Source organism: Drosophila eugracilis, unplaced genomic scaffold, assembly GCF_018153835.1.
Source record: "Drosophila eugracilis isolate 14026-0451.02 unplaced genomic scaffold, ASM1815383v1 contig_47, whole genome shotgun sequence".
Lineage (NCBI taxonomy): Eukaryota > Metazoa > Arthropoda > Insecta > Diptera > Drosophilidae > Drosophila > Drosophila eugracilis.
The window spans coordinates 1,659,869-1,682,354 of NW_024573338.1; the positions used below are offsets into that span (position 1 = coordinate 1,659,869).

Below are 22,486 nucleotides of genomic sequence, written 5' to 3' on the forward strand. Positions count from 1 at the left end.
GAAAATCAAACCCTTTTCAATGCAAAACAAGAACTAATTTGAATAATTTACTTTCGCCAAACATGCTCGCCAACAACATCAAGAGCAGAAGCAACATTAATTAAAATGAATGGCGAAGCGAAAAACTCAAAGGCCCACAAAAAAAGTAAAATAAAACATGAAACTTGTAGAACAACCTGTTAATCAGATGTTGTAGCCGTGGGTTCCAGTGGGCAAATTTCATGTTCTGCTGATTAACATTACACCGAAAGCATAGAGACTATTAAAAGTGGACCACCGTTGCACTTCGAATGCAGAACTAATTTGGGAAACGGTACACTGGGAAAATAACATGGATATAGATTATAATATCTGTACTGAAATATATAAAACTAATACTATACTTTGATTTATAAGTATAGTTTATGAATATTATACATGAAAAGACTTAAGATTTAAGATTTTTTATATAAAACTCCTTATTTTGGCAAGTGGGGGAAACAACCGCAGCCGGTGGACTGACACTGGCATAGATTTAGAATTTTTAGTGAGGAAGCTGACGTTGGATGTTGGACACAATGCCTTAATCAACCGCAAATGCAATGAGCGATGCAGCTGCTGTTAATTAGCGTTTGTGTGTTCCATGTGAAAAAGCTGGCGAGGCACGGAAAATCCAAGCGACCATGGCGGAGGAAATGTCACACGTAGTCAGATTATGTGGTTGATTCAGTGACTGCGGCTTCTGTGGCTACAACTTGACCAAAATATGAATAGGCATTTAGCATTCATTTAAATATATAAAATATATAAATAAAGATTGACTATTTAAAGCAAAGTCAAGCATTAATGATTGCAATAATGAAATGTCCAATTAACCAACCATGTCTACTTAATTAATTTGTAGTTTTTTGTGCATGACAAATGGTTTCTATTTAAGCAATCAATGGAATTACACTTTATTAAAGAGATGTAAAGAGAAAATGGTACATTCTAATTAAGTTACCCCGCGAAAGTTAACATTTCTAGTCAGCAGATGACGCCACTTCATAGTGTATTTCAAAATAAATTTTAAAAATATTTTTTAGTGTTGCGCCATAAAATAAACTTACCAAATTTTAAGTTAACATGTTCCAAACAGTTTTGCCGCCCATAATCGAATTCAAGTCAAGCAATTAAATAAGAATTTATGGTCAACCAATTCTCTGTGGTCAGCTCTTTAAGGCACAAATAAATGAAGATATACATATGTACGAGTACCCGGACACAGGGATATCTGTGTATTTGTGGATATACACGTCTGACCCAAAGCAAAATTAAATTTTGATATGGGTCTATTTATTTGGCAGTCACATGAGACACTCTCGGCAGCTGCCCTCGAAAAACAAGAAAAAAAAGAGAACCAACTCTTGTGTAATGCAAATGCATATGAGCTAGCCGAGCAAATTTTTGGGTTCTTAGCCACCTATAAAATGGATTTGTTGACACTCCAACAAAAAACCACATACTCACGTCGAGAACTTTTTAAATATGCATGAGCACCTTTTTTCCTGTAGGTCTGGCCATACCCGGCGTATACTTGATAACAGATATCTCCTTTCAACGCCATAGAAAACAATGCCAAGAGCAAGATGAATGGGGTCAGTTAAGTATAGACTTTATTCTGCAGACTTTCGACCCAAAATACTTCAGCCTGTGAGTTCTTTTTTTCACATAGAGAATAAAATTTATTGCAGCTCTTGGCCAAAAAAAAAAAACAAGTGAACCTGCCAACAAGTGAAAGCCTTAAATTCCGGCTAATTGAATCGAGCCAACTTTTCCATGTCTAAATTTAGGTATTTACCTTAACAATGAACTTAGGTGCAGAATGTTTGCTCCTGGTTTCATCATTGGCCATCAATCATGCTCTCGGTGTAATGTTTCGATTGCTTGACTCCAAGTAACCTCTTTACCAATATACGGCTTGTGTTTTCAATTTAAAACAGTTTGTTAAGCTGAATATATATTAACCAATACATTTAGTTGCATTAGCTTGCGCAGAGCCGCCTTTCTAATGAAAATTAAGGGGAAAATGTGTATGACGACCAATCCTAGTTTAATACCTGTTAGTTATCCTTCAAAACCCCCTTTCAGGTAGTACCAACAGTGCGAGTACAGAGAAGAAAATATTTCCTATATAACTCAAGGCATTACTTTTATATATATGAATTTAATGAATAAATTTAATGACCTTCAGCAGCCAAGTTCAAACGTTTAAAGCTTTTTAAAGAAAATAAACCAAGAAAGCCCTTACTTGGTACACAATTTTCTTTCAGTGTGTCATATGTGAATGTTCGCATGGTAGTCGAATGTGTCCTTGCCGTTGGCATGCCTACCGGTGTGTTGTAGACTCCTGCCGTCAAATAAATTGAAATTGAACGTGAAAAGGAGCAGCAACTGGTTGGGCATCCAGCTAACCAGTCCCCAATATCTGTCCACCTAATGGGATATCTTTTCACCCACCTACTTCGTCAAGCAGCCGTTCCATCGAAACTTGGCAAGAGTTCAAAGGAACACTACAGGTATCCCGCTGATTGGCATGCATGAGCTGCACTTGGCGGTGGGCGTAGAGTCCAGCTGATGATTTCAAACCGCCCACACCTGAGCAAGAGCTGAGAAATTCCAATCCGATTGTCATTTTACACTCTAAAGAATTATTTGTACCAAAACCATAACATAAATTTTATGAAAAATCATAATATAATAACTAATTCTTTGTGGAAATTTCTTTAAATTGAAAATTGAATGATAATTTATGTTTAATTAGTTATAAAACTCTTTTTTTTGTAGTGTATCTTCGTGGGAACTTGAAATTGAGAGTGGCGGATGCGATGATCAAAGGCTTGACACTGCTGTAATGAATGTCAGATGGTGTTTTGTTAATTTTAAATGCTGTTCGCACACCCTTGCACACCTGCCGGAAAAGTTTCTGTTTTTTGTTGATTTAATTTTTCTTTTTTAGAATTTATGTTTGTGTTCCTGCTGAGAGTTTTTTGTGTGTACTTTCCAGCAACAACAAAAAATTCCCCCATTCAAAGCAGACGTGCAAAATGTTTCGAAAGTTGCATGTGGTGTTGAGTTGGCTGATTGTTTGTTCTTTCTGTCGTTGTTACGCCTGTTTGCCATTTCGCTTTTGAAGTCTCCAATGTCATCCACATCACGGCGAGCAACTTGTGAATTTCAAAGAAAATGGAAATTAAATGAACTTGAAATTCTGAACAGCTTAGACAAGAAAAAACAAACGCATTGCCCCCACTCATAAGGCTCGAAGACAATGCGTAGGATTTTCAACTTTGACATAAATAGCAAAATAACAAACTAAACAAAGAACTTTAAAAGCTATTGCGTCGTAAAACTTAATACTCGAATATTACACATGTAAGGTAATAAAACACTTAATTTAAACAAAACAACACTTTATTATTTTTATATATAAATTACAAAGAAATTGTTAACTGCGTATAACCAACATTACACTGACATTATCTATCGCGTTTTGAATACTATATTTAGTCCCTGAAAGATGGAATAGTATAATTAATTTCATTGTAAAGTATTGTTGTTGCGAAATCTTACCCTTAGCTATTTCTATCATGTCACCAGAACGTAACACTGCATTCGCTTCCTCGTTGTTTTCTGTCACGGTATGTACAGTAAATTGGCCAAATTGCACAATAAATTTCTAAAAGACGATATTTATATTTAATAACTATAAAGTGGAAAACCTTTTTATTACCTACCAGAGGGTGCAACTTGGCTCTCTTCTTATTGCGACATTGGAAAGGCTTGAATCGTAAATATCCCAACGAGGCTTTCTCCGTCGTGTTGTAAAAGGCATAATCAATGCCGTCAACTTCGGTGAACAATAACTCATTTGCAGGAGCTGCAAAAACAAGTTGGTATGTGATTAATATTAAATTCAAATGTAAACAAAATTTTAATATCTAAATAACACTTACAAACACTCGCATTTTCATCGAATGAATTAACGGCAGCGGGTTGACTATCGCTGACGCCTCGTAGCCAGTTTATCAGTTGCATGGAGTACTTCTCTTCCTCGTCTCTGAGGGAAGGTGCCAGGGGTGTCGGGGGTACCGTGGGCTCCGGCTCCGCCGCCGGATCCATAATTATTTCTGTCTGCTGATTGTTTATAAATGGCGTTTCCAAGTCCACATCCTGGACCTCTCTAAGGGGCCTTACTGGGGATATCATTTGTGGCTCCAGTTCTGGCTCAGGCTGCGTTACTGTTGGCCCAGCTGGCTCTTCCTTTTTTTTCCGCCCTCTTTTTTTGGGGACCTTTTGAACTTCTGGTTGCACTTCCGTATCTTCCCACGTCAGGGGAGTGATTCCAAGTAATCCAGAGTTGGGTATTTCCTCCGTCTGTTCTTGGATTCTGGGTTGTTCTGGGTTGCGTGGGGTACTACTGCACAGCGGTCCCCATTTATCCGGTGCGTTTATCTGTGCAGTCTCCTTTTCTTTCGCAGCACTGACTTTCTTTACTTTACTCGATTTGTCGTTTTTAGCATAGGATTTGTTTTTTGAAGTATCACCAGCATCTTGCATGAATTTAAATTGCCTAGGATCCATGGTGTGGCACCAAGACATCTGAAGTGGTACTTGACCTCGCCGTGAACGTCTTATTCCGGCTAATAAAGAAATAATAAAATGAGTTTATTGTTATTTTCGAGTAAATCCTAGCATAATTTAAAATACACTTACTAGTATTGTGATCGTCTTCCTCCGTGGACACCGGAAACTTTAATAATTTTAACTTGTCTACCTCCGACTTTGATTTCCTCGTTTTTGCTCGCGGTGCCGGTGCCGAGGGTTTTTTAAACACTACCTCATCGTTTAACCTTTGACTATGCTGGAGAGCTTCCATCGCCGCTCGACTCGTGCTGGGAACATCGTCGGTCGAAGAATCCGGCGGAGGGGTGGGAGTGTTTACGCGTAGAGTTTCCATGTTCTCCGATCTCTCCATTATTCCATTCCCTCGAGTGTTTGAAGCATGCCCTGATTTGTTTCTCCTCCTCGATTGCTCTTTATCACTATCGTCAGTTTTTGAAGCCTCCGGTGGGTGCATTTTATCAACCGTTGTATTTTGATTAGCCACGTTGTTTTTCCGAGTGTTTTTTCTATTTTTCTGCGATCTTCTTAGTTGCCTAGAGCTAGTATTTGTATCTTCTTCGCACTCCGCTGGCTGAGTGCATTCTAATGGAGGTGGCACCACCGCGTCATTGCTTGTCTGATGTCCAATAGGGTTTAACTGGTTACTACTTCTTGCTCGGATTTGATCGTCGTTGATATTTTTTTGCTCCTCTAAATCATTATCGTCATTTTCGAATGCCTCTGGTGGATCAACATTATCTACTTGATCTTCGTTTGCATTTCGACTAGATGTATCGATCTGCCGGGTGTTTGTACTATTTTTCTGCTTTCTTCTTGACTGTTTAGAGCTACGATCATTTTCTTCTTCAAAGACCGCTGAGTTAGTAGATTCAATTGGAGGTGGCAAAACTGAGTCTTTTTTTGTCTTTTGTCCCATAGGGTTTAACTGCTGTCTACTACTCGTTCCGAATTGTTCGTCATTGAAATTGTGCTCCTCGCTTCCATCATTGTCCGGTTGTTCAATATATTCGATAGGCGGTGGAACCACTTCATTCTCCTTAGTTTTTCGTTTATTCGGAATGGCTGCTTTATGCGACCTTGTTGGTTGCCCCTCATATCCATCTTGTTCCTCGACCCTTTCATAATCCGGTGGAGGTGGAACAATATTCTCTTCGTTGCTTCTTCTAAGTGTAGTATTTTTCCTTGTCTTAGTAACGTACTCTGCCGGCGGCGGAACAATGCTAGTTATATCACCATTCGGTTCATCATGAAAACCTGAAGGTGCATCCATCACGACATCATCGAAATCGAATCTATTGCTACGGCGTAAACTTTGCATCGATTGTGAGTACCGTAGGGAAGTCGGAGGAGGCGGAACAATGTGAACGCTTCTGCTTAGTCGCGGCATTTTTACCGGAGACGACGAGTCACAATCCTCAATATAGGAGTCCCCCTTGGTGTAAAGGCTGCGCTTGCCATCCCTTGACGATTTACGTCGAACCTTTATCGTATTTGAAAGGCTCATGTAGTTTATCAGCTCTTCTGTCTAAAAAAGTATCAGAGTGGGAATATTAAGGAATGTATCTATGATTTCTATATGAATTTTATTAATTTTGATCAATAACTTACCATTGGAGCCCCGCGTTGTCGTCTTTGTCGATAACTACGCCTTTTTCGATCAACCGGCACGACCTCTTCATCTGTATCGTCGGTGGATGGCATTCGGGGCAATCCATCACGCACATCCATCAATTTTCTTCTCGCAAGTTCCCGCTCAATCTCCTCTTCCAGAATTATCTTTTCCGATTGACGACTCCTGTGCCCATTCAAAGGATATACCTCGTTCAACGAGTTGCGCTTGCGCAGATCCAAAATCTCATAATTGCTCATTCGGGTCAGCTCGTAGGCGAACTGCTCGCCGTTAATGGGAGCGCTGGGAGCCTTGTTCAACGGTATAGACGTCATTCTCGGCTTACGTTTCCTACCATTGACAGACTGGTGTAGGTTAAGGAGGCGCATGGAACTCTCCTGAGATTCGGTAGTTGTTCGAATTCGATTGCGCAAGCGGCGCTGGCGAGTTGTGTTGCCGCCTGGTGGTGCTAGATTTAATGCTACAGTACTTTGTTCTTTGTCACTTTCGTCATCGGTCATTATAGCGTCAAGATTTTTTACAACTATCGGAGTTTTCTTACTGGTTTTAAGGAGAGTAGTGTCGGTGGATCGTTTTGAAGAAGATGCGGTTGGTGGTATCGAAGAAGACGGGCCAACTGGAGATATGGGAGCAGCTTCAACCTGGATGGAATCCCTCTTCACGCTTATGTTAGGATTCGTTGTATTAATCACAACAATTGGACCGCTGGTATTCCGCGAGAGATTCTGGACCAGCTGTTCCAGTTCCTGTGGCTGTGTTTCTGGGACTACAAAATCTGGTTGGGGCTGTGATTGCCAGGCAGGTTCGTGAATTGGTCGTTGTGGTGTGTCGGGCACTACAATATTATGATTAAGTCGCTTTACCTTCACCACTGGCGTTTTGCCATGTGCAACACTTGTATTAGAGGGCGAAAGGAGCAGCTGGCCAGGAGCGGGTCCCTTTTCCATTGTGTAGGTGCGTCTTAAACCCGCTGCAGAGGGTGAAGTCGGTGTACCAGGGCGTGAAAACGGTGCCCGTCCAGAGTAATCAAGCTGAAGGACGTTATTATGAAAGGAATTGTGCCGTTCCTTGCAAATTTGTTCGATCTCAGCGGCATGAATAGATGCCCTTGTTGGTGACTTCAGCTCTAGATGGCACGACTTCTCAGCTGGTTTTTCCGCTGGTTTTTCTGCTGGTTTTTCAGTTTCCACCGTGGATTTTTCTACCAGATTTCCAGTTGCTATGGCAGGTTTATCTGAAGCACATGGTGTGCTGCTGATTTCTGGAATCTAAAAAAACACTAGTGGTTATATTTTATATTAAGGATTACTGAATATATGTAAAACTTACAAAGTTTGAGGGACTGGAAAGGCTACGAGTCAGGTTAACCGCATCCTCAAATTCAGGTAGCAGTTTGCGTCCGCAGCTCCGGGATCGACGGTGAATGGCATGACGCCGTAGTTTGTCGGATCCCGGAACATTTCCACTGCGGCGTAGTGAACGTCGATGATTGGGCGACAAGGTGGGAGACGTAGGAGGTGCTTGTTTCTCATTGGATGCCTGGTCCACAGGACACTTATTAGATTGCTCCGGGACGGAAACTTCTGGCTTAGGCTTGGGTTTCTTGATCGGTCCCTCAAAATCAAGATTAAAGTCGAGCTTGAAGTTCCCAAATAGGTTCTGCATCGGTGGCGGCTTGTTCTCAGCCAGCTTACGCAGCATGAAGGCGGCAAACCGCTCTTTATCTTTAACGGGCTGGCTGAGAATGTCGTCCAACTCCAAACTGTCATCATTTGAGGGCTTAGACCTGCAAAATAGTTATGATTACTCTTTGTTGGTATGTTCCGCCGCAAAAGGTTTACGTAAACGGGAACTTACATTTTAAAATTTAGTATTCAAATTAATGTCTTTGTGACGATTTTTACATAACCAACTATTATTTAATACAACTTATTTCGCTAAATTTCCCCAATATACAAATTACAAAACCGACGCGACGCTATTTCATTGGTGTTGCCAACCGTTAAAGACGCGCCCAATTGCAGTGCTGCCAGATGGTTTGACTTATTAGGGTTGCCCCATATTCAAAGTATATTAGAAAATAGCTATGAATTCTAAATTGATTTGTATGCTAAATGAAATGCCAATCAAATTAATAAATAGTAAGAAACTAGGTAAGAAGTAAGAGTGCACATTTGACAAGACACTCAAAACGGCAGCTCGCTTGCATAACTAAATGTTAGCGGCCAATTGGATTCTTTATTTACCACCCGGTCTTTGTTGTACGTACAACTAAATTTTTTTTTTCGCTAAATTTTGTTGTAGACATCGATAAAAATGTTCGATTAAGTTCGAATATTAAGGATATTCATTTGAGTTACGAATACAAAATTTACTTGGTTAAAAGTATACCATCTGCCACATAACTAGCTATGGTCGTCATTTTATTGTGAAATAAATTTTATATTGTCTGTAGTATCGATACTGCAAAACGTTAAAATAAGCAAAGATATGGCAACGCTGTTGTGTTCGTGGTGAATGGTTAGTCGAGCAATAACATTGCATTTCGAGCGAAATTTTGTTAATTTGTAAATAAAAGGCACCTTTAAAATGTCCAGCCTACTAAAAGTAGCCACCAGAGCAACCCGCTCTTCCTTCATACAAGTGCGCGGATTGGTCACCACAACACCTAAGCAGATAAAAGAAAGTAAGTTTTGTAGACCTCTGTGTGGTGTTTCATAACCCGTCATAGAGCGGAATATTTTAAAAACATTTGTTTTTTATATTAAATGTCAATTGCAGTTCAGGAGAAGCAGGAGAACAATGTCAGGATCTTCGAGGGAGTTAATGTAGAGTCACCGCGTGCCGATTCGATGCTTAAGTCTGCCTGCCAAACCAAATTTTGCCCGGAATGCTCTTTGGGCTTGGACATTAAACACACGGATGTGCTAATCCTGTCGCAGTACGTCCGTTCTGATGGATGCATGTTGCCCAGAAGGGTTACCGGATTGTGTCACCGGCAGCAGAAGAAGATGGGAACTTTGGTGACAATGGCCCAGAAAGCGGGACTGATGCCCAACCTCGCGCCCACGTGGAGCAAAAAGGACCCAAAGAAACGTTTCGGCTGGCGCAAGTTCAACAAGTACTTCCTGGAATCCACAATTAAATACTAGTGTTAAAAGCAATAAATTTGTTAATAGAGGTATCTGTCAGATGATTTTGATTGTTTTTATTGTTTATTTGTTTATAACGCATGAAATTTGTGTCTACTAAGGAAATTCCAAGACAAATTGTTTAGAAAAAAATAAAAGTCGAATATTTAATATTTATTTATAAATTTTTTCCCCGTGCTGTAATTTTTTTTAAACTCAAATTTGGTCACACTGCACTAGCGTCGGTCTATTTATAATTATTTTGTTCCCGCGACTTTTCAAAGCGTCTTATATTGTAAAATGAGTTTTTTGAGTAATAGCAGCACCATTCACGTGGAAGTTCGATTACGAGGAAACGTTGCGTGAGTATCACCTGCCGCAGGATTGGAATTTCATTTAAAGTACCGCCTTTGTAGCCGCTCGAATGAAAGTCGCGCCAGCATAGAGACAACCCTGCAGGAATATTTTCAATCGGCCAGAAATGTACCCAGAAATATTGCATTTTTGCCGGATCCCTTGCATGATGAAAATCAGTTAGTAGAATCCGTGCTTGTGGAGCGTGACAATGGTGACGGACAGCCTTTAAAGGCCACTGAAAATAGATTTCGCTTCCATTTCTATGCGGCCAAGCCGTGGGAGGCGCAAAATGGACTTTTTTCATCAGCAGCCTGTGGAGATTCGGATGGCCTGGATAGCGTGGTGGCGGCGAATCATTATCTTCTCCCCGCCGCCGAGTTTGTGGGCCTGTGGGAGAACCTCATTTATGAGCCGGGGCTTAAGGAGAAGGTAAGAGTAGCGCAGACTATGGATTTTTTAAATTAATATAATAAATGTTCTATTCCAGCTTCTTAAGTTTGCTCTTTCTGCACTGATGTTCTCGCAGCATAATGTAGACAAGAATGTAATTGCCTGTAACCGGCTGATATTGCTTCATGGGCCTCCCGGCACGGGAAAGACGAGCCTTTGTAAAGCGCTGGCCCAGAAGTTGGCCATTCGGACTGAAGGGAAATACGCTTACACCCATCTAGTGGAGATTAACAGCCACAGCCTGTTTTCAAAGTGGTTTTCAGAAAGCGGCAAACTCGTGGCACGACTATTCGAGAAGATCGCGGAGCTGGTCGCAGATAGCAACAATCTGGTTTGCGTACTAATTGACGAAGTGGAGTCTTTGGCCTATGCCAGGAGTGCAATGTCTAGTAATGAGCCTAGAGATGCAATGCGAGTGGTGAACGCAGTGCTGACCAAGCTGGATGACATAAAATTCTTTCCGAACGTACTCATCTTCGCCACCTCCAATCTGGCCCAAAGCATAGACCTTGCCTTCCTGGATCGCGCCGACATTAGGCTCTTTATTGGATATCCTGGCATGTCCGCTATTCGTGCCATTTACAAGAGCATGCTGTTTGAGCTTATGTCAGCGAAAGTTTTGCAGCGCGAAGGTCTGGAGGCGGAAGACGCCGAGGAGGGTCTGTTGACCCAGTTGGCTGAGCGAAGTGTTGGCCTAAGTGGCCGCACGCTGCGGAAGCTTCCTCTTTTGGCCCACGCCCAGTACACCAGCAGTGCTCTGTTCGAAATGGACCAGAAGATCAGCCTGTCGGACTTCCTAGACGCAATGCTGGAGGCCTTGGAGCAGCATTTGGCCGAGCAGCGCCTGTTGAAACTGGAATCCTTGGAGGAACTCTGAAGCAACAGGAAAGCGCACGAGAAAAAAAATCTGAATTTCCTAAACCTACTCCTAAGTCCATCAAATGCGATACTTTGTAAACTTCAATTTGCTGCTATGAAAAACAATCCGTAGCAGAGGCACGGGTCCAATCCCCATTCTGTTTGCTGCCTCGTTTCATTTACACACGACACAGAGATTTTCCCATTTCTTTATCCGGCTTTTGATGTGAAAATCAAGCGTGAAATCTTGTTATTTGCTTGCAAGCCCCTACAACCACTGCCCTTTCCAATCTTCAAATCGATATGCACGGACATCGGACATCGGACTCTACGCAATCTCAGCACTTTTGCTTTGCTTGTCGTTCTTCACATTCGAGTGGAGGAGTACACTCAGGTCCAGCACACACAGAAGCTATCGGATATTGGTGGCACTACTGCAAAAGGAGTGGTTGAGTTTGGTGGCCAAGGACGCCAAGTTATTGCTGGAGCCAGAGACGACTAATCAAATTTTTTGACGATTTGATTCTGTGTTGATGCTGCCTGTTGATCCGTATCATCCATTTAGAAGCCACTTAGTCAGTCGTCGGATAAGCTTAGTAAGGGAATCTATGAATGTAAGAGAATGCTTTCCTAGATTCAACTTTACTTTCAACTACATGCCATATATATATGCATATTAAACCTCTTAGTTAGTTTGAAAAGGATTAATATCTACAAAGAAAGTATTGTCATCATATTAATCTCACTGACTTATGAACACATTTATCAGATTATGTAATTGAGGTTCTGACAAAGAAGTTTTCCTAGCTAAAGATTTTTAAATTGAGTCAATATTTATTTAATTTGATTTAAGTAAGCTTCGCGTGGGCGTAAATATTCACTCAGTCTCAAAAAGTATTGTTTTTGTTGGGTGGCTTTAATTAAATCAGGACAAATACCCACCATGATTCGGTCGTTCGATTTGCACAAAGAAGAGTGAGGGAGGGGTCAGGGGTACAGGTGGTGGGCAATAAACCCAAAGACCGTAAAAATAGACAAGTAGGTGGGCGCCATCGAATTATGTGAACAACGGATAGCTGCAAGGCTAATAAAATGTAGATGTGTGCCCCGGAATGGGTGAGTGCGATAAAACAGATTCCTGTTGATGAAAATGTGATGCCACGCTCATGTGCGATTCCGCCCATTGTCCTCCAGCCCAGGTATATAAAATATACGGATAAGGGGGTTTATTAGCCACACGGTTACGGAAACACATCAGTAACTAAATGGGCAAAAGCAAAGGCAAGGAAACCTGAAACATTATTTAGGTACTATTTTTAGGGTGATGCTAACTTTCTATATAAAGATGGTATTCTAATAACTATTTTTTATAAAGATAGTTAACTTTTGTGAAGGAAAAATATTTTTCATTTAGCTACACAAGCTTTGAGTTTTTAAAACCATTTAAAGTTAGTGGAAAATGTATCCTCTAGGCGAAGAGAGATTACAACTCATTTGGCATTCGGTTGTTGATTTTTTACATTTTATGGTAAAACGCGTTGTTTGTCTGCTGCAGTCGTGTGTTGCAACTATTATTTATTGTTTAACGTTTTATTTCAGCAGCAAGGAGTAGGATTCTTTGAATGCGGCATCCAGTGAGTTTTCCATGCAACCATTTTCCCTATTTGTCTGTGCCAACAATTGAAAACATGTACAAGGAGGTAAACAAACATCCAACATCATTACAATTCCATCCTGCAGGAAATTCAGCAGTCTAACTTTATTAGAGATTGGAAATTGAAGGAAAATCAAAATCATTTTTTAAGCTTAAATGGGCTAGGAAAAAAGGAATTGGGATTGTATTTAGTAGAAGCACTAAAATAATTCTTCATGAGTTTTCTTAAAATCTTAGTTAGAAATTACTTAAATTTTATAAAGAATAAAAAAGTCCTTCAAACCTGGTTGTAATTCCTTCCTTAGGGTGATTCCCTTGTAAAATTCAAAATAAATATGTAATACTTTTCGGTCGATTGCAGTGCCCAAAAATTGTGCCCCATGTAGCATGCCCCAGCCCTCCGGAAGTGCCTCCCCTGCACAATCATGCAGTTGCATGGAGAATTGAACCATTGATGGTTACGTTTATTTATGTTTTCCTTGCCTTTGTGTGTGTGTGTGTGTGTGTGAATGTGGGTGTGTGCGAAGCCTGTAAGCAGCATTTTGCAATTGCATTTCAGCAATATGGAAAATTCCCATTGTTATCCAATGCGACTGCTGTCGATATTGTTGTTGCTTCTGTTTTTGTTGCTTGGAAGCAATTGTTTCTTGTTTATTGTTTGGATTTGTAAGCTTACCGTTTTGCGGCGTTAAGAAATTTAAATTTCCATTCAAACAACAATAAATGCTTTAATATTGGCCCAAAACACGATTCTATTCTGGAAATGCCAAAACAGAAATCCGAAAATGGATGCATTTTCCTCTTTACATTTGCACAAAATACCTTAGCTTACAACGGAATCGAGAGCTTGTGATTGCTCTAAGAATGGATTAATATTTCATGGAGGTATCAATTGCTGTTTGTAAGGTAATTAATTCTGGACAACCTATTTGTAAAGCAACGAAAATGTGCTCTCTCAGTAATAGGTAAATAAGGATTTCCGTTTTAACGAGTTGTTAGTCCTTAGCCTACATACTAAAGTTCCATATGCATATTAAAGTTATTCAGATTGGGTTTTTATTTTCCAGTAAACTAAAGTTAAACAAGCAAAACGTTCATTATAGAACATTTGCCAATAAACAAAAACATTTTTAATAATAATTTAAACATCAGTTACTCCATCTCTTTAATATTCTGATGTCTACCACTAAAGTTCGTTGCAGTTTAGATTTAAATTAAATTTTTGTGGTGGGTTCTGGCGCCAGACAATGTCGATATTGCGGAGCGGGATACTATAGTATATCTCTCGTCCCTCTTCTGCCCACAAACTGCAGCCGTTGCAAAAATATTCGCGGATAAAGGAAACTCGAAATTGTTTAGTTATTGAAAAAGGGTCGTTAATTATGTATTTTTGGCCAAGAATTTTCTCTGCCACTTTTGGCCAAAAAAAAAAAATGTAAAGAAATATGGGAAAAAAGGGTACGCCGGCCGCACAATATTCAAAAATGAGATACCAGCAAGATAGTCCTAAATTTAATATTGGCAGCCACCGACACGCGGTTTCAATATTTTTAAAGTTTCCTTTAATATTAAAATATTGTAGTGTTAGGAAGATTGCTACTAAGTTAGGGAGTTTGAAAAAGGATTGTAAACAGACTCGACACTCTCAGTTACCAACAAGTACATAACTATAGTATTAGATGATGGGATCCTCTTTTCGATCCTTGACAAGCATCTTTAACTGAAGGAAGTCCACACAAGGAGTGTGTACTGCAACGCAGATGTAAAGAATGTTCTGAAAAATGAAAACAATAACTTATTGAAGAACAAAAACAGTTGAAAATTTAAAAACAAATGAATGGCATTAAAATTAAGATTAATTTTAAATGTTAATGGCAATATTAGAATCATTAAACAATGTAATTTGAAAAGTATAAAAAATCCTATTATAAAAACTACTAACTCAAATTGGAATCTTGAAACTTTAACCAAAATTGGGGAATATAAAACTTGGAACTAGTAAAACTCGCGTTCGCATTTGTATGACGGGGCTTGTGTGTATGTGTGTGTTATTTATGCTTAGAACGTGACTGGAAATATGAAATGCAGCAAATGTGTTTACTTAAATGAAGTGAGTGAAAATTGACAAATACACACACACACACACACCCGCAAGACGACTGAAATGCAATGCAAGGGCGGCTGGAATAGGAGGCGTGGCTGGGTCACATCCGACTAGCAAGCTTAGGGCACATGAGAAATACGCCAAAAATGGCAATGACGCTAATCCCTTGGCCGTCGCAATTCTCACACACACACTGGTGCACAAGTACAGTGGGCACACGTCGAAAGGTGACTCAAAACTGTACCTTTTTTTTTAAAATTACGGATTTTATTTGTAGTCGAGGCGTGCAGTAAGCTGTACCAGTTTAACATTTTAAAACCCTTCTGCACTAGTTAAATTCAATTTACGAGGCTTAACTGTGGCACACAATTGAACCAACACACACTGTGCGGAAATATGTCAAATTCAATAACAGCCAAAGTGATGTGCTTCCTTCTACCGGCACCCCTGGAAACCCCTTGTCCAGGATAAATCTGACGATGAAGAAGCAGCAGCAGCAGGAGCAGCGACTGTGGCGCCAAACTCTGGACAATGGTAGCCAACTCCATTTCCCTTTTTGCCAACCGTCGTCTTGTTCTGCAGCTTCCACCATTTCTACTAGCCTTATAAAAATGTACGATTTTTCTTCATTTGATGAAACGAAATACAATTTCTCAACGAGCAACGCAACTGAACGCAAAAAAGTTGGTTGCAATTGCAATTTTCTTGCCAAATCAGCGCACGCTGCTTGGTATATTGACATTTTTAAAAGCCAATATTTCTTCGACTTGCAGACCCATTTCGGGTTTTCTTTTTCGCGTAGAAGAACTACATACAAACTACGTCCAAAGTTCGGTCGACGAATTAATTTATTTGACTTCGACAATGTATTTAAAATAAATATAAATTGAATGGGGCACAAGCAAATAGGGACAGGAAGATGTACTTAAGGAGTAAGAACTGGGCCAACCAAAAAAGTTTAAATAAATAAAGACTGCTCTTAAATTTTAAATATATTTGTAATAAATTCTTTAGCTTGTCCCAAGTATTCTTTTGTAAGATAACCAAACTGAAATAGTTTACCTTTAGAATAAGGATTGTGCTTTATTTAGCCACCTGCATTGCCCTCTAATTAGCTGAGGTGGTTAGGTCAAACCACCTTTCTTCGTTACGTCATTTGTGTCGCTGCAATTACACTGATTAATGGCGGTTAGGCACCCACTAAGAATGCCTGCGGTTTGCCACCCATTCAGTAGCCCCTTTTTAACTATTTGGGAGTTGAGTGTTGGATGAGGAGGACCATGAGGATGAGGAACCAGTGAACTGGGAATGACAGTCCAAAGGAAACTTTTTACTGGCCCAACTTTGGGCAAGCGAAAACTGCAAACGCAAATGAAATTAGTCGAAACTATTTGGGCATTTCCGTGGCAATGAGGCGGCCATCCGCTCGATGCCAATTTCCATAGGCATCGACATCCGAATCCTCGGGCGATTTTACATTCACACTGGCAAAGTCAAGTTCGTGACGCGCGTTATTTCTAATTATATTGAGGAGGGCTCTGAAGGACCACGCCTAAACTGTGCACAGAGAAAAAATTCTTTATTTAAAGATTTTTTAGTTATTTTTTCAATCTTTAAACCGGTTAGGTAAAGTTTATATTTTATATTAAAAGCTGAATAAATGAGTGCGTTTTCATGTTTTTTTTTAGTTTATTTCGTTTAAAAAAAATAAAGCCTAATCAAATTTTTTTTCTGTTTAGATTCCTACCTCCCCAGACAGGGCTCAATTTGATTTCCATTTGGTCATGAGCCGACTTTTTTCCTTGCTCGTTTTTTTTTAGTAATTTTAATTGAAAAAATTCTTCAATTTTGCCATCCATCTGACTGGCAGGTTGCTCCTGGCCCGTTTTCATCTATCAGCCGAAGAAATGTAATTAGCCTGGCCCAAACACCCTCTCTTTGCAAATCCACCGACTGTTGTCTGTTTGTGTCAACTTTTCAATTAAATATTCATAAAAAATGCAATTTGCCAGCCACTTTGCTGGGCGGAAAGATATTTCGAAATTACTTTTAAGTGCCGGCCTGCATAAGGTCAAACGGCGTGTCTAAATGGTCATTATCCGATTGATTTGAGACGGGGTTGGATCTTAGGAGAAACTAATAACGTGTAAGTGCAAGTTGCTAGTTGTTAAAACATAAGAAAAACTAAGAATTTTTACCTTGCAAATAGAAGTAAAACAGGTATTATTTTTAGTTCTAATGGATGTACTATGCATCCCTAATAGTATAGCAAACTTAAGTACAGTAAGGACTGGTAAATCCTTAATTAAATTGGTCACTAGGTGGCTAATCGGTTCTGCCAGGTGAATCGCAAGGAGAACGAGATTGGGAGTCGCTAATTCTGAAAGAACCAATGCTTTGTATGGCATCTGGCATTTGGTATTTGGCATTGGCCCTTGTGCAAACGAAATGGCGATAATTAATCATTGCTACTGCGGTTAGTTGACCGCTCTTCGATTTGTTCCGTGACCTGCGAATCGCGCTAATCATTTCAGCTACTACTACCACTACTACTTTAATTAGAAACCACAACTCTGCTCGGCAACTGGCGTAAGTTATTGGCTAGCAATGATTTGCTCCTTTTGTCCACACACAATGTCAGTGCCACATGATGTTGGCTGTTAAATTGTGGCCATAATCACAAAGGGACTCCCACTTCACGTACTGTACATTGTCCGCAAAAGGGCGAAGAATTTGTAGGATAGTTGCAAGAGCTGCAGGGGGATTGAAAGGGTTGAATGGCAATTAATATTGATTACAAATTCGTACTACTTTTTACTTACATCTGATACTGTGACCAGTGAGACATTCAAAAATATGGTGGCCTTTAGGCGACTGGGTTGCTGGGCCCTCTTAACAATCAGAATAAGCATTTTACGGTAGCGTAAGTCAGCATGGAACCAGTCATGGTTATAAGCCGCCTGGCCAATTTGCTCACTCTGAAATAAGGATTAAGAGAATTCTGTTATAAAATGTTTAATCTTCTGAGAAGTTTCGTTAAAAAATAAATCATAGCATACTTTTCAGGGCACTTACCGCATCGATGAGCCGCTGCGCGTGTGTGGCAATCATAAAGACCTGCACCATAGCGCAGAAAAGAAAAAGGACAAGCATGACCAAGTTGTCAATCTTGCCACCGATGGTCATCTGAAATCCCACGAAGCAGATGATGAAGGATGAGGACACAAAGTTGCACAGCAATGATACCCCAAAGATCTCGTTGATGTTATGACAGAGATGCAGTAACCTCTGGTGATAGACCACAACCGACTGGATGAACTCTAAGTCCTTTTCAGAAGATGCCATTCCCGCCACATGCCCTTGGATATGCCCGGAAAGGCGGATGAAGTGCATCACCACCAGAGTAACCAAGGCACACATCAACATATCGGCTGCCAGCTGACCGGACAGACACGTCTGGCCTGCTAAATTTTGCGAGACATACATCAGATAGTAACTAAATCCTGTACTCCAATCCCAGGGAACCCAACAGTAGTAGGGCAGCATCCTTTCAAAGTTCCTTACTCCCAGCCAGAAATCACAAACCAGATAGTAGACCGCCCAGTAAAGGTTATACGTCCAGATCAAAACCAGATGCATACCAAAGTAAAATTTGCTGTATCGGCTATAGCCACTCAGGTGGTACCCTATGTTATACGGTTCCTGTTGATCCAATCGTTTCGGATGCAGATGCTCCAATTCGTTGACCACTTGGGTGAGTCTCTTTCTTTGTCGCCAAATATGCCAGATTTTAAGACCCCCAACGACCACAAAACCTATGAATGATAGATTCATGGTGGCTTCTAGGAAGTTGCTGCCTTTGCTGATCGCCAGGAATACATAGATCAGTTCCGAAATGAGCACTGCATTGAGGTTCACTATCTGGGCAATGAACATCCAATGAAGCAGCTGCTCCTTCCTCCTTCCACTATCCTTGTGATCGTAGGCCAGCATTCCAATCGAAAGATAGAAAATATTAGCATACTTTAGAAAACCCTCCAAAGGAATGGGTTCTGCTTTCTTCTGATCCTTAAGTTCTTGACCTTTCTTCTCCACTGCCATGTTGTAATTGTTTAATTTGCTACCCATTGGTCCTTTATATATATCCCAAAATTAGACTGGAACTCAGACCTCCGCCATTGTCGATGATTTAATAATTTACTATTGCCACACACACTGGACAATTGACACGCCCACTTGATTAGCATGTACACGGCGAGCATCTCTCAATTAGGGCGTTGTGAACCCGTCAGTTGGTCGTCCTGGGGCGTGGTTAATTGCGCCTAACTCGAAATCGATGACTCCCACAATTAAGTGGTTTCAAGTTGCTCACAAATGTCTGCGATTAGTTCGACCCTGGGTGAGCATTCGATTGGACAAATGTCTTAACATTAAGGTGCCTTGAATTATATTTGTGTTGTGCCAGATTTCTAGAGAAAATCGAATTAATTATTAGAGTTTAGAAGTGTTAAATACAGTTCTTATTGTCAAAGTAGATTTCTGTGACTCATTTAGTTTTATAAGCCCATCTAACTCTGTTCCAAATACGTTTTTATTTTCTTCTCATCTGAAAGAAATCTTTCTTGGTCTTTTGAACATTTATTGTTTTCTGTTTGGATATCTCAAAGTATGTATTTGGAGATCCATTTATGTGTTTTCTTTATGGGCTTGCACTGCTTTTGTTTTGTCCTTGTTTTTGCTCCTTGACACACTTCCTTGGCTGAGAGTGTGCCAGTGACATGAGTCCTTGGTTTTTGCCTATTTCCTGTTTACATACAGCCAGTTGGATTCCCATTTCTTCTTTGGGGTGGCAGATGACACCCAGTTTATGTCTGGATCAACTGTTTTTCTGCCTTCTGGAGATGTTAAATTTGCAACTTGCATTCTTTTCCACTGGATGTTTATTTGCTCGTTTCGTTTTTTATGCTGAAAGTCCTTGGAATGTTGCAATTAAATTCGATTCAGGGAGGCGGCAATGAGATGACAGCCCAGCAAACCCTTTCTTTATCCCCCATTTCAGTTTCAAAATCAGAATCTGACTCTGACTAACTGACCTCATTTGCGTATCGCATTCCTAATGAAATTTACATGACTATTTCGCCGCAGCAATGTTAATGAAGAGTATTTATACACAGCTGTCTCTATATGTGTGTGTCTGTATATGTATATTTTTGCCATACGAGATTTATTCTCAAATGCAATTAGCATTTTAAATTTATCTCATGCAGGGCACTATTTTTCACTCCTTAATGGCATTTGTAATGTTAAACCAAAATTAATTTAATAAATTGTTGTTGTTGCCGCCCTTAACGTCTGTCAGCGTTATGTAATTTTAATGCATTTCTATTTGCCACTTTAAGTTTTTGCGGTGGCACAGCGCCTGCTTCTACTGCTGCAGTTTTTTTGCAGCAAATATTCAACGAATTATGCATAGAAAGAGTTATTGGAAAAAAAAGCTGTTTACAAATGATTTTATTGATTTTAATTATTTTATTTTAGTAATTGTCGGCAATCGCATAAAAAGTTAATAAAGAATGGTTTTGCGGGCAAGAGTGGACGTACTAAACTGAAGTGAAAATTAAAAAAATGCGGAATTTAAATTTATTCAAGATTAAAAAAAAACAGTTAAAGAATTTTCTACTTATGATATTATTATTATATAAAGCAAGCTAAAACAACACACATGGAAATGCACTTTCTGATTATAAACTTACTTTTTAGTTTGCATTTTAAAGGGAAAGCGCTTTCGCTTTTTTGGCAGCTCGTTTTCCAGCTAATACTTATGCAGATTAATCTACATAGCATATAGTATGGCATATGTATGCCTCGGCACCCCTTGGCTGTGGAACAAGGTCCTTGAGTTTCCGTTTGCATTTCGGGGCCGACCCCTTCGGATAAACCCTATCTGTGGCAAGAGCCAGAGACAAAAAACGGGGGATCAGTGTGTGCCTATTTCCAGTGCCCCTCCTTGCTGCCCCAGACCCCAGTAAACAAAGCAATTATGTGTATATGTAACTTGCATTGTATATGATATATACAGATTTGCTTATATCAATAGGAATGATACATTACATCGAACTATAACTACATAAGAAAGTAAGTTAATGCCACCACAAGTTTCCAGTTTATCCAAAACTGGAATCCTTTTAAATTATTAAAGAGAAGTTTTCCTATCTATTTTCAGTGCTAATATTTTGACCACCATTGTTTATGCATATACATTGAGTATAAACATTTTCATTTATTTTCGTGTGTATTTGCTGGAAGCTCTCGTTGTTGGTTAGTTTGTTGCAATGTTGCATATTATCAAAAACATTTGTAGCAGGAAAACAGAGCATTGGATGGGTTTGAGTTGGTCTGGTCGAGGGGCTGCTTTTTTTTATAAGAGGAAATAAGGGTAGTCCATGTACACACAGATATATATATATATATGTATATGTATTTTTTGGCTTCTGGCGTTTTTGAATGCTTGCCAAATGTTGTTGGCTTTGGCGTAATTGTTACACCAACACTGAAATGTGCAATGATAAGGCCGCGATGTGTATTTTCCCCCTTTTTTTTTTACCATCGCCATACTGCCCTTTTTTACCACCCTATATTTCTATTATTTTTTGGACGGGCTGCCATTGCCCTTTGCTGGCTGTGTGCCACATTCCGTGGCAGGACACACATGCTAGGAGTGTCCGTTCAGCCCCACCACGCGGTCAGCATAATAAACCTAATTTGTGTTGAGATGTTGCGAAATATAAACTGGAATATGGCTATTGAATAACTTGATGGCCTTTGAAAGTAAAATTAAATATGGCTTCTTGATAATTTAAATTGTATTCCATTATCAAAACTATTTATTACAAATTCTTAAAGTAAATTAAAGTAATTCCCCTGCCATTATGAATACTTAACACCATTTTTTGTAACCACCTTTATATTCTCTTGCAGGACCTGCAACACCTTGTGTGATTTAATAATCCTGACGTGGGCACGCTCCAAACAAGTTCCTCCATATTTCAACCCATTCGGCTGCCTTCAGTCCTCCAAACTTTTTTTTTTTTTTTTTTTTTTGGGGGGGACAGAGATGGGAAAAAACTTTGGAGCTGGCAGTTTATTGGGCTTTTACGTGGGTGAAAAAGCTTTCACGTCTGAGGGTTAAACTCGATTTTAAATGCAGTTTTCTGGTATTTAACTAATTTGGTTAATATTTCGCCAACGCGCTTTGAATTTGACTGAGCGTGTAAATTGTTAAGAGAGGAAGGGCAAGGGGTAGGGAAAACGTCTGCCAGCTGTCGTCTACTTAAAATGTTTGTCCTTGGCACATATGCCGACAGACAGAGATATATACAGATGACTTTGGAGTGTGTGTTTTTGAGCTTTGTTATGTTTTGATTAACGGCAAATCAAATCAATCGAGATAATGACTCGGAATGAAATTACTTATGTGTGCACTCAAATGAGCCATGCAGTCGGGCCGGGCAAGCAAAAGATTAATACTTTAATGGCTTTAATTATTTGTCCCATCAAATGAAGCACATTGCTCATACGCCCTGTGTCATCGTATTTCATACGATATGCTTTTTTGTTTAACTTATTGCTCGAAAGCCTGGCAAATTCAGTGTGAACTT

At 39.8% G+C, this 22,486-nt stretch overlaps 4 protein-coding genes across 4 annotated transcripts; 2 read left to right on the plus strand and 2 right to left on the minus strand.

The window, feature by feature from the left end:
• Nucleotides 1-3,414: 3,414 nt before the first annotated feature.
• On the minus strand, nt 3,415-8,297 carry LOC108109513. Its single transcript, XM_017218064.2, has 8 exons — nt 8,132-8,297; nt 7,604-8,060; nt 6,253-7,542; nt 4,735-6,169; nt 3,975-4,661; nt 3,756-3,898; nt 3,592-3,697; nt 3,415-3,531 (listed from the first exon to the last, which is right to left on the minus strand). Coding segments are annotated over exons 1-8 (4,185 nt in total). The 5' UTR covers nt 8,134-8,297; the 3' UTR covers nt 3,415-3,466.
• A 470-nt stretch (nt 8,298-8,767) lies between these two features.
• Nucleotides 8,768-9,458, plus strand: LOC108109515 (28S ribosomal protein S18a, mitochondrial). Its single transcript, XM_017218066.2, has 2 exons — nt 8,768-8,960; nt 9,056-9,458. The coding sequence occupies exons 1-2, from the start codon at nt 8,864-8,866 to the stop codon at nt 9,424-9,426; spliced, it is 468 nt and encodes a 155-aa protein (XP_017073555.1). The 5' UTR covers nt 8,768-8,863; the 3' UTR covers nt 9,427-9,458.
• Nucleotides 9,459-9,553: 95 nt separating this feature from the next.
• Nucleotides 9,554-11,226, plus strand: LOC108109514 (pachytene checkpoint protein 2 homolog). Its single transcript, XM_017218065.2, has 3 exons — nt 9,554-9,767; nt 9,822-10,191; nt 10,250-11,226. Exons 1-3 carry the CDS (start codon nt 9,706-9,708, stop codon nt 11,087-11,089), a joined length of 1,272 nt encoding a protein of 423 aa, XP_017073554.1. The 5' UTR covers nt 9,554-9,705; the 3' UTR covers nt 11,090-11,226.
• Nucleotides 11,227-17,524: 6,298 nt separating this feature from the next.
• LOC108109406 (putative odorant receptor 85d) lies at nt 17,525-18,929 on the minus strand. Its single transcript, XM_017217903.2, has 3 exons — nt 17,904-18,929; nt 17,651-17,806; nt 17,525-17,581 (listed from the first exon to the last, which is right to left on the minus strand). The coding sequence occupies exons 1-3, from the start codon at nt 18,927-18,929 to the stop codon at nt 17,525-17,527; spliced, it is 1,239 nt and encodes a 412-aa protein (XP_017073392.2).
• Nucleotides 18,930-22,486: the final 3,557 nt, after the last annotated feature.

Coding starts and splice junctions, on each gene's coding strand:
- LOC108109513 (XM_017218064.2), bottom strand. Junction 6,170..6,252: donor GACAACGCGGGGCTCCAATG/GTAAGTTATTGA, acceptor ATACTTTTTTAG/ACAGAAGAGCTGATAAACTA. Junction 3,532..3,591: donor CATGATAGAAATAGCTAAGG/GTAAGATTTCGC, acceptor TCCATCTTTCAG/GGACTAAATATAGTATTCAA.
- LOC108109515 (XM_017218066.2), top strand. CDS start 8,864: ATGTCCAGCCTACTAAAAGTAGCCACCAGAGCAACCCGCTCTTCCTTC. Junction 8,961..9,055: donor ACCTAAGCAGATAAAAGAAA/GTAAGTTTTGTA, acceptor TGTCAATTGCAG/TTCAGGAGAAGCAGGAGAAC.
- LOC108109514 (XM_017218065.2), top strand. CDS start 9,706: ATGAGTTTTTTGAGTAATAGCAGCACCATTCACGTGGAAGTTCGATTA. Junction 9,768..9,821: donor CGATTACGAGGAAACGTTGC/GTGAGTATCACC, acceptor CCGCCTTTGTAG/CCGCTCGAATGAAAGTCGCG. Junction 10,192..10,249: donor AGCCGGGGCTTAAGGAGAAG/GTAAGAGTAGCG, acceptor GTTCTATTCCAG/CTTCTTAAGTTTGCTCTTTC.
- LOC108109406 (XM_017217903.2), bottom strand. CDS start 18,929: ATGGCAGTGGAGAAGAAAGGTCAAGAACTTAAGGATCAGAAGAAAGCA. Junction 17,807..17,903: donor CGCAGCGGCTCATCGATGCG/GTAAGTGCCCTG, acceptor TCCTTATTTCAG/AGTGAGCAAATTGGCCAGGC. Junction 17,582..17,650: donor CACTGGTCACAGTATCAGAT/GTAAGTAAAAAG, acceptor ATCCCCCTGCAG/CTCTTGCAACTATCCTACAA.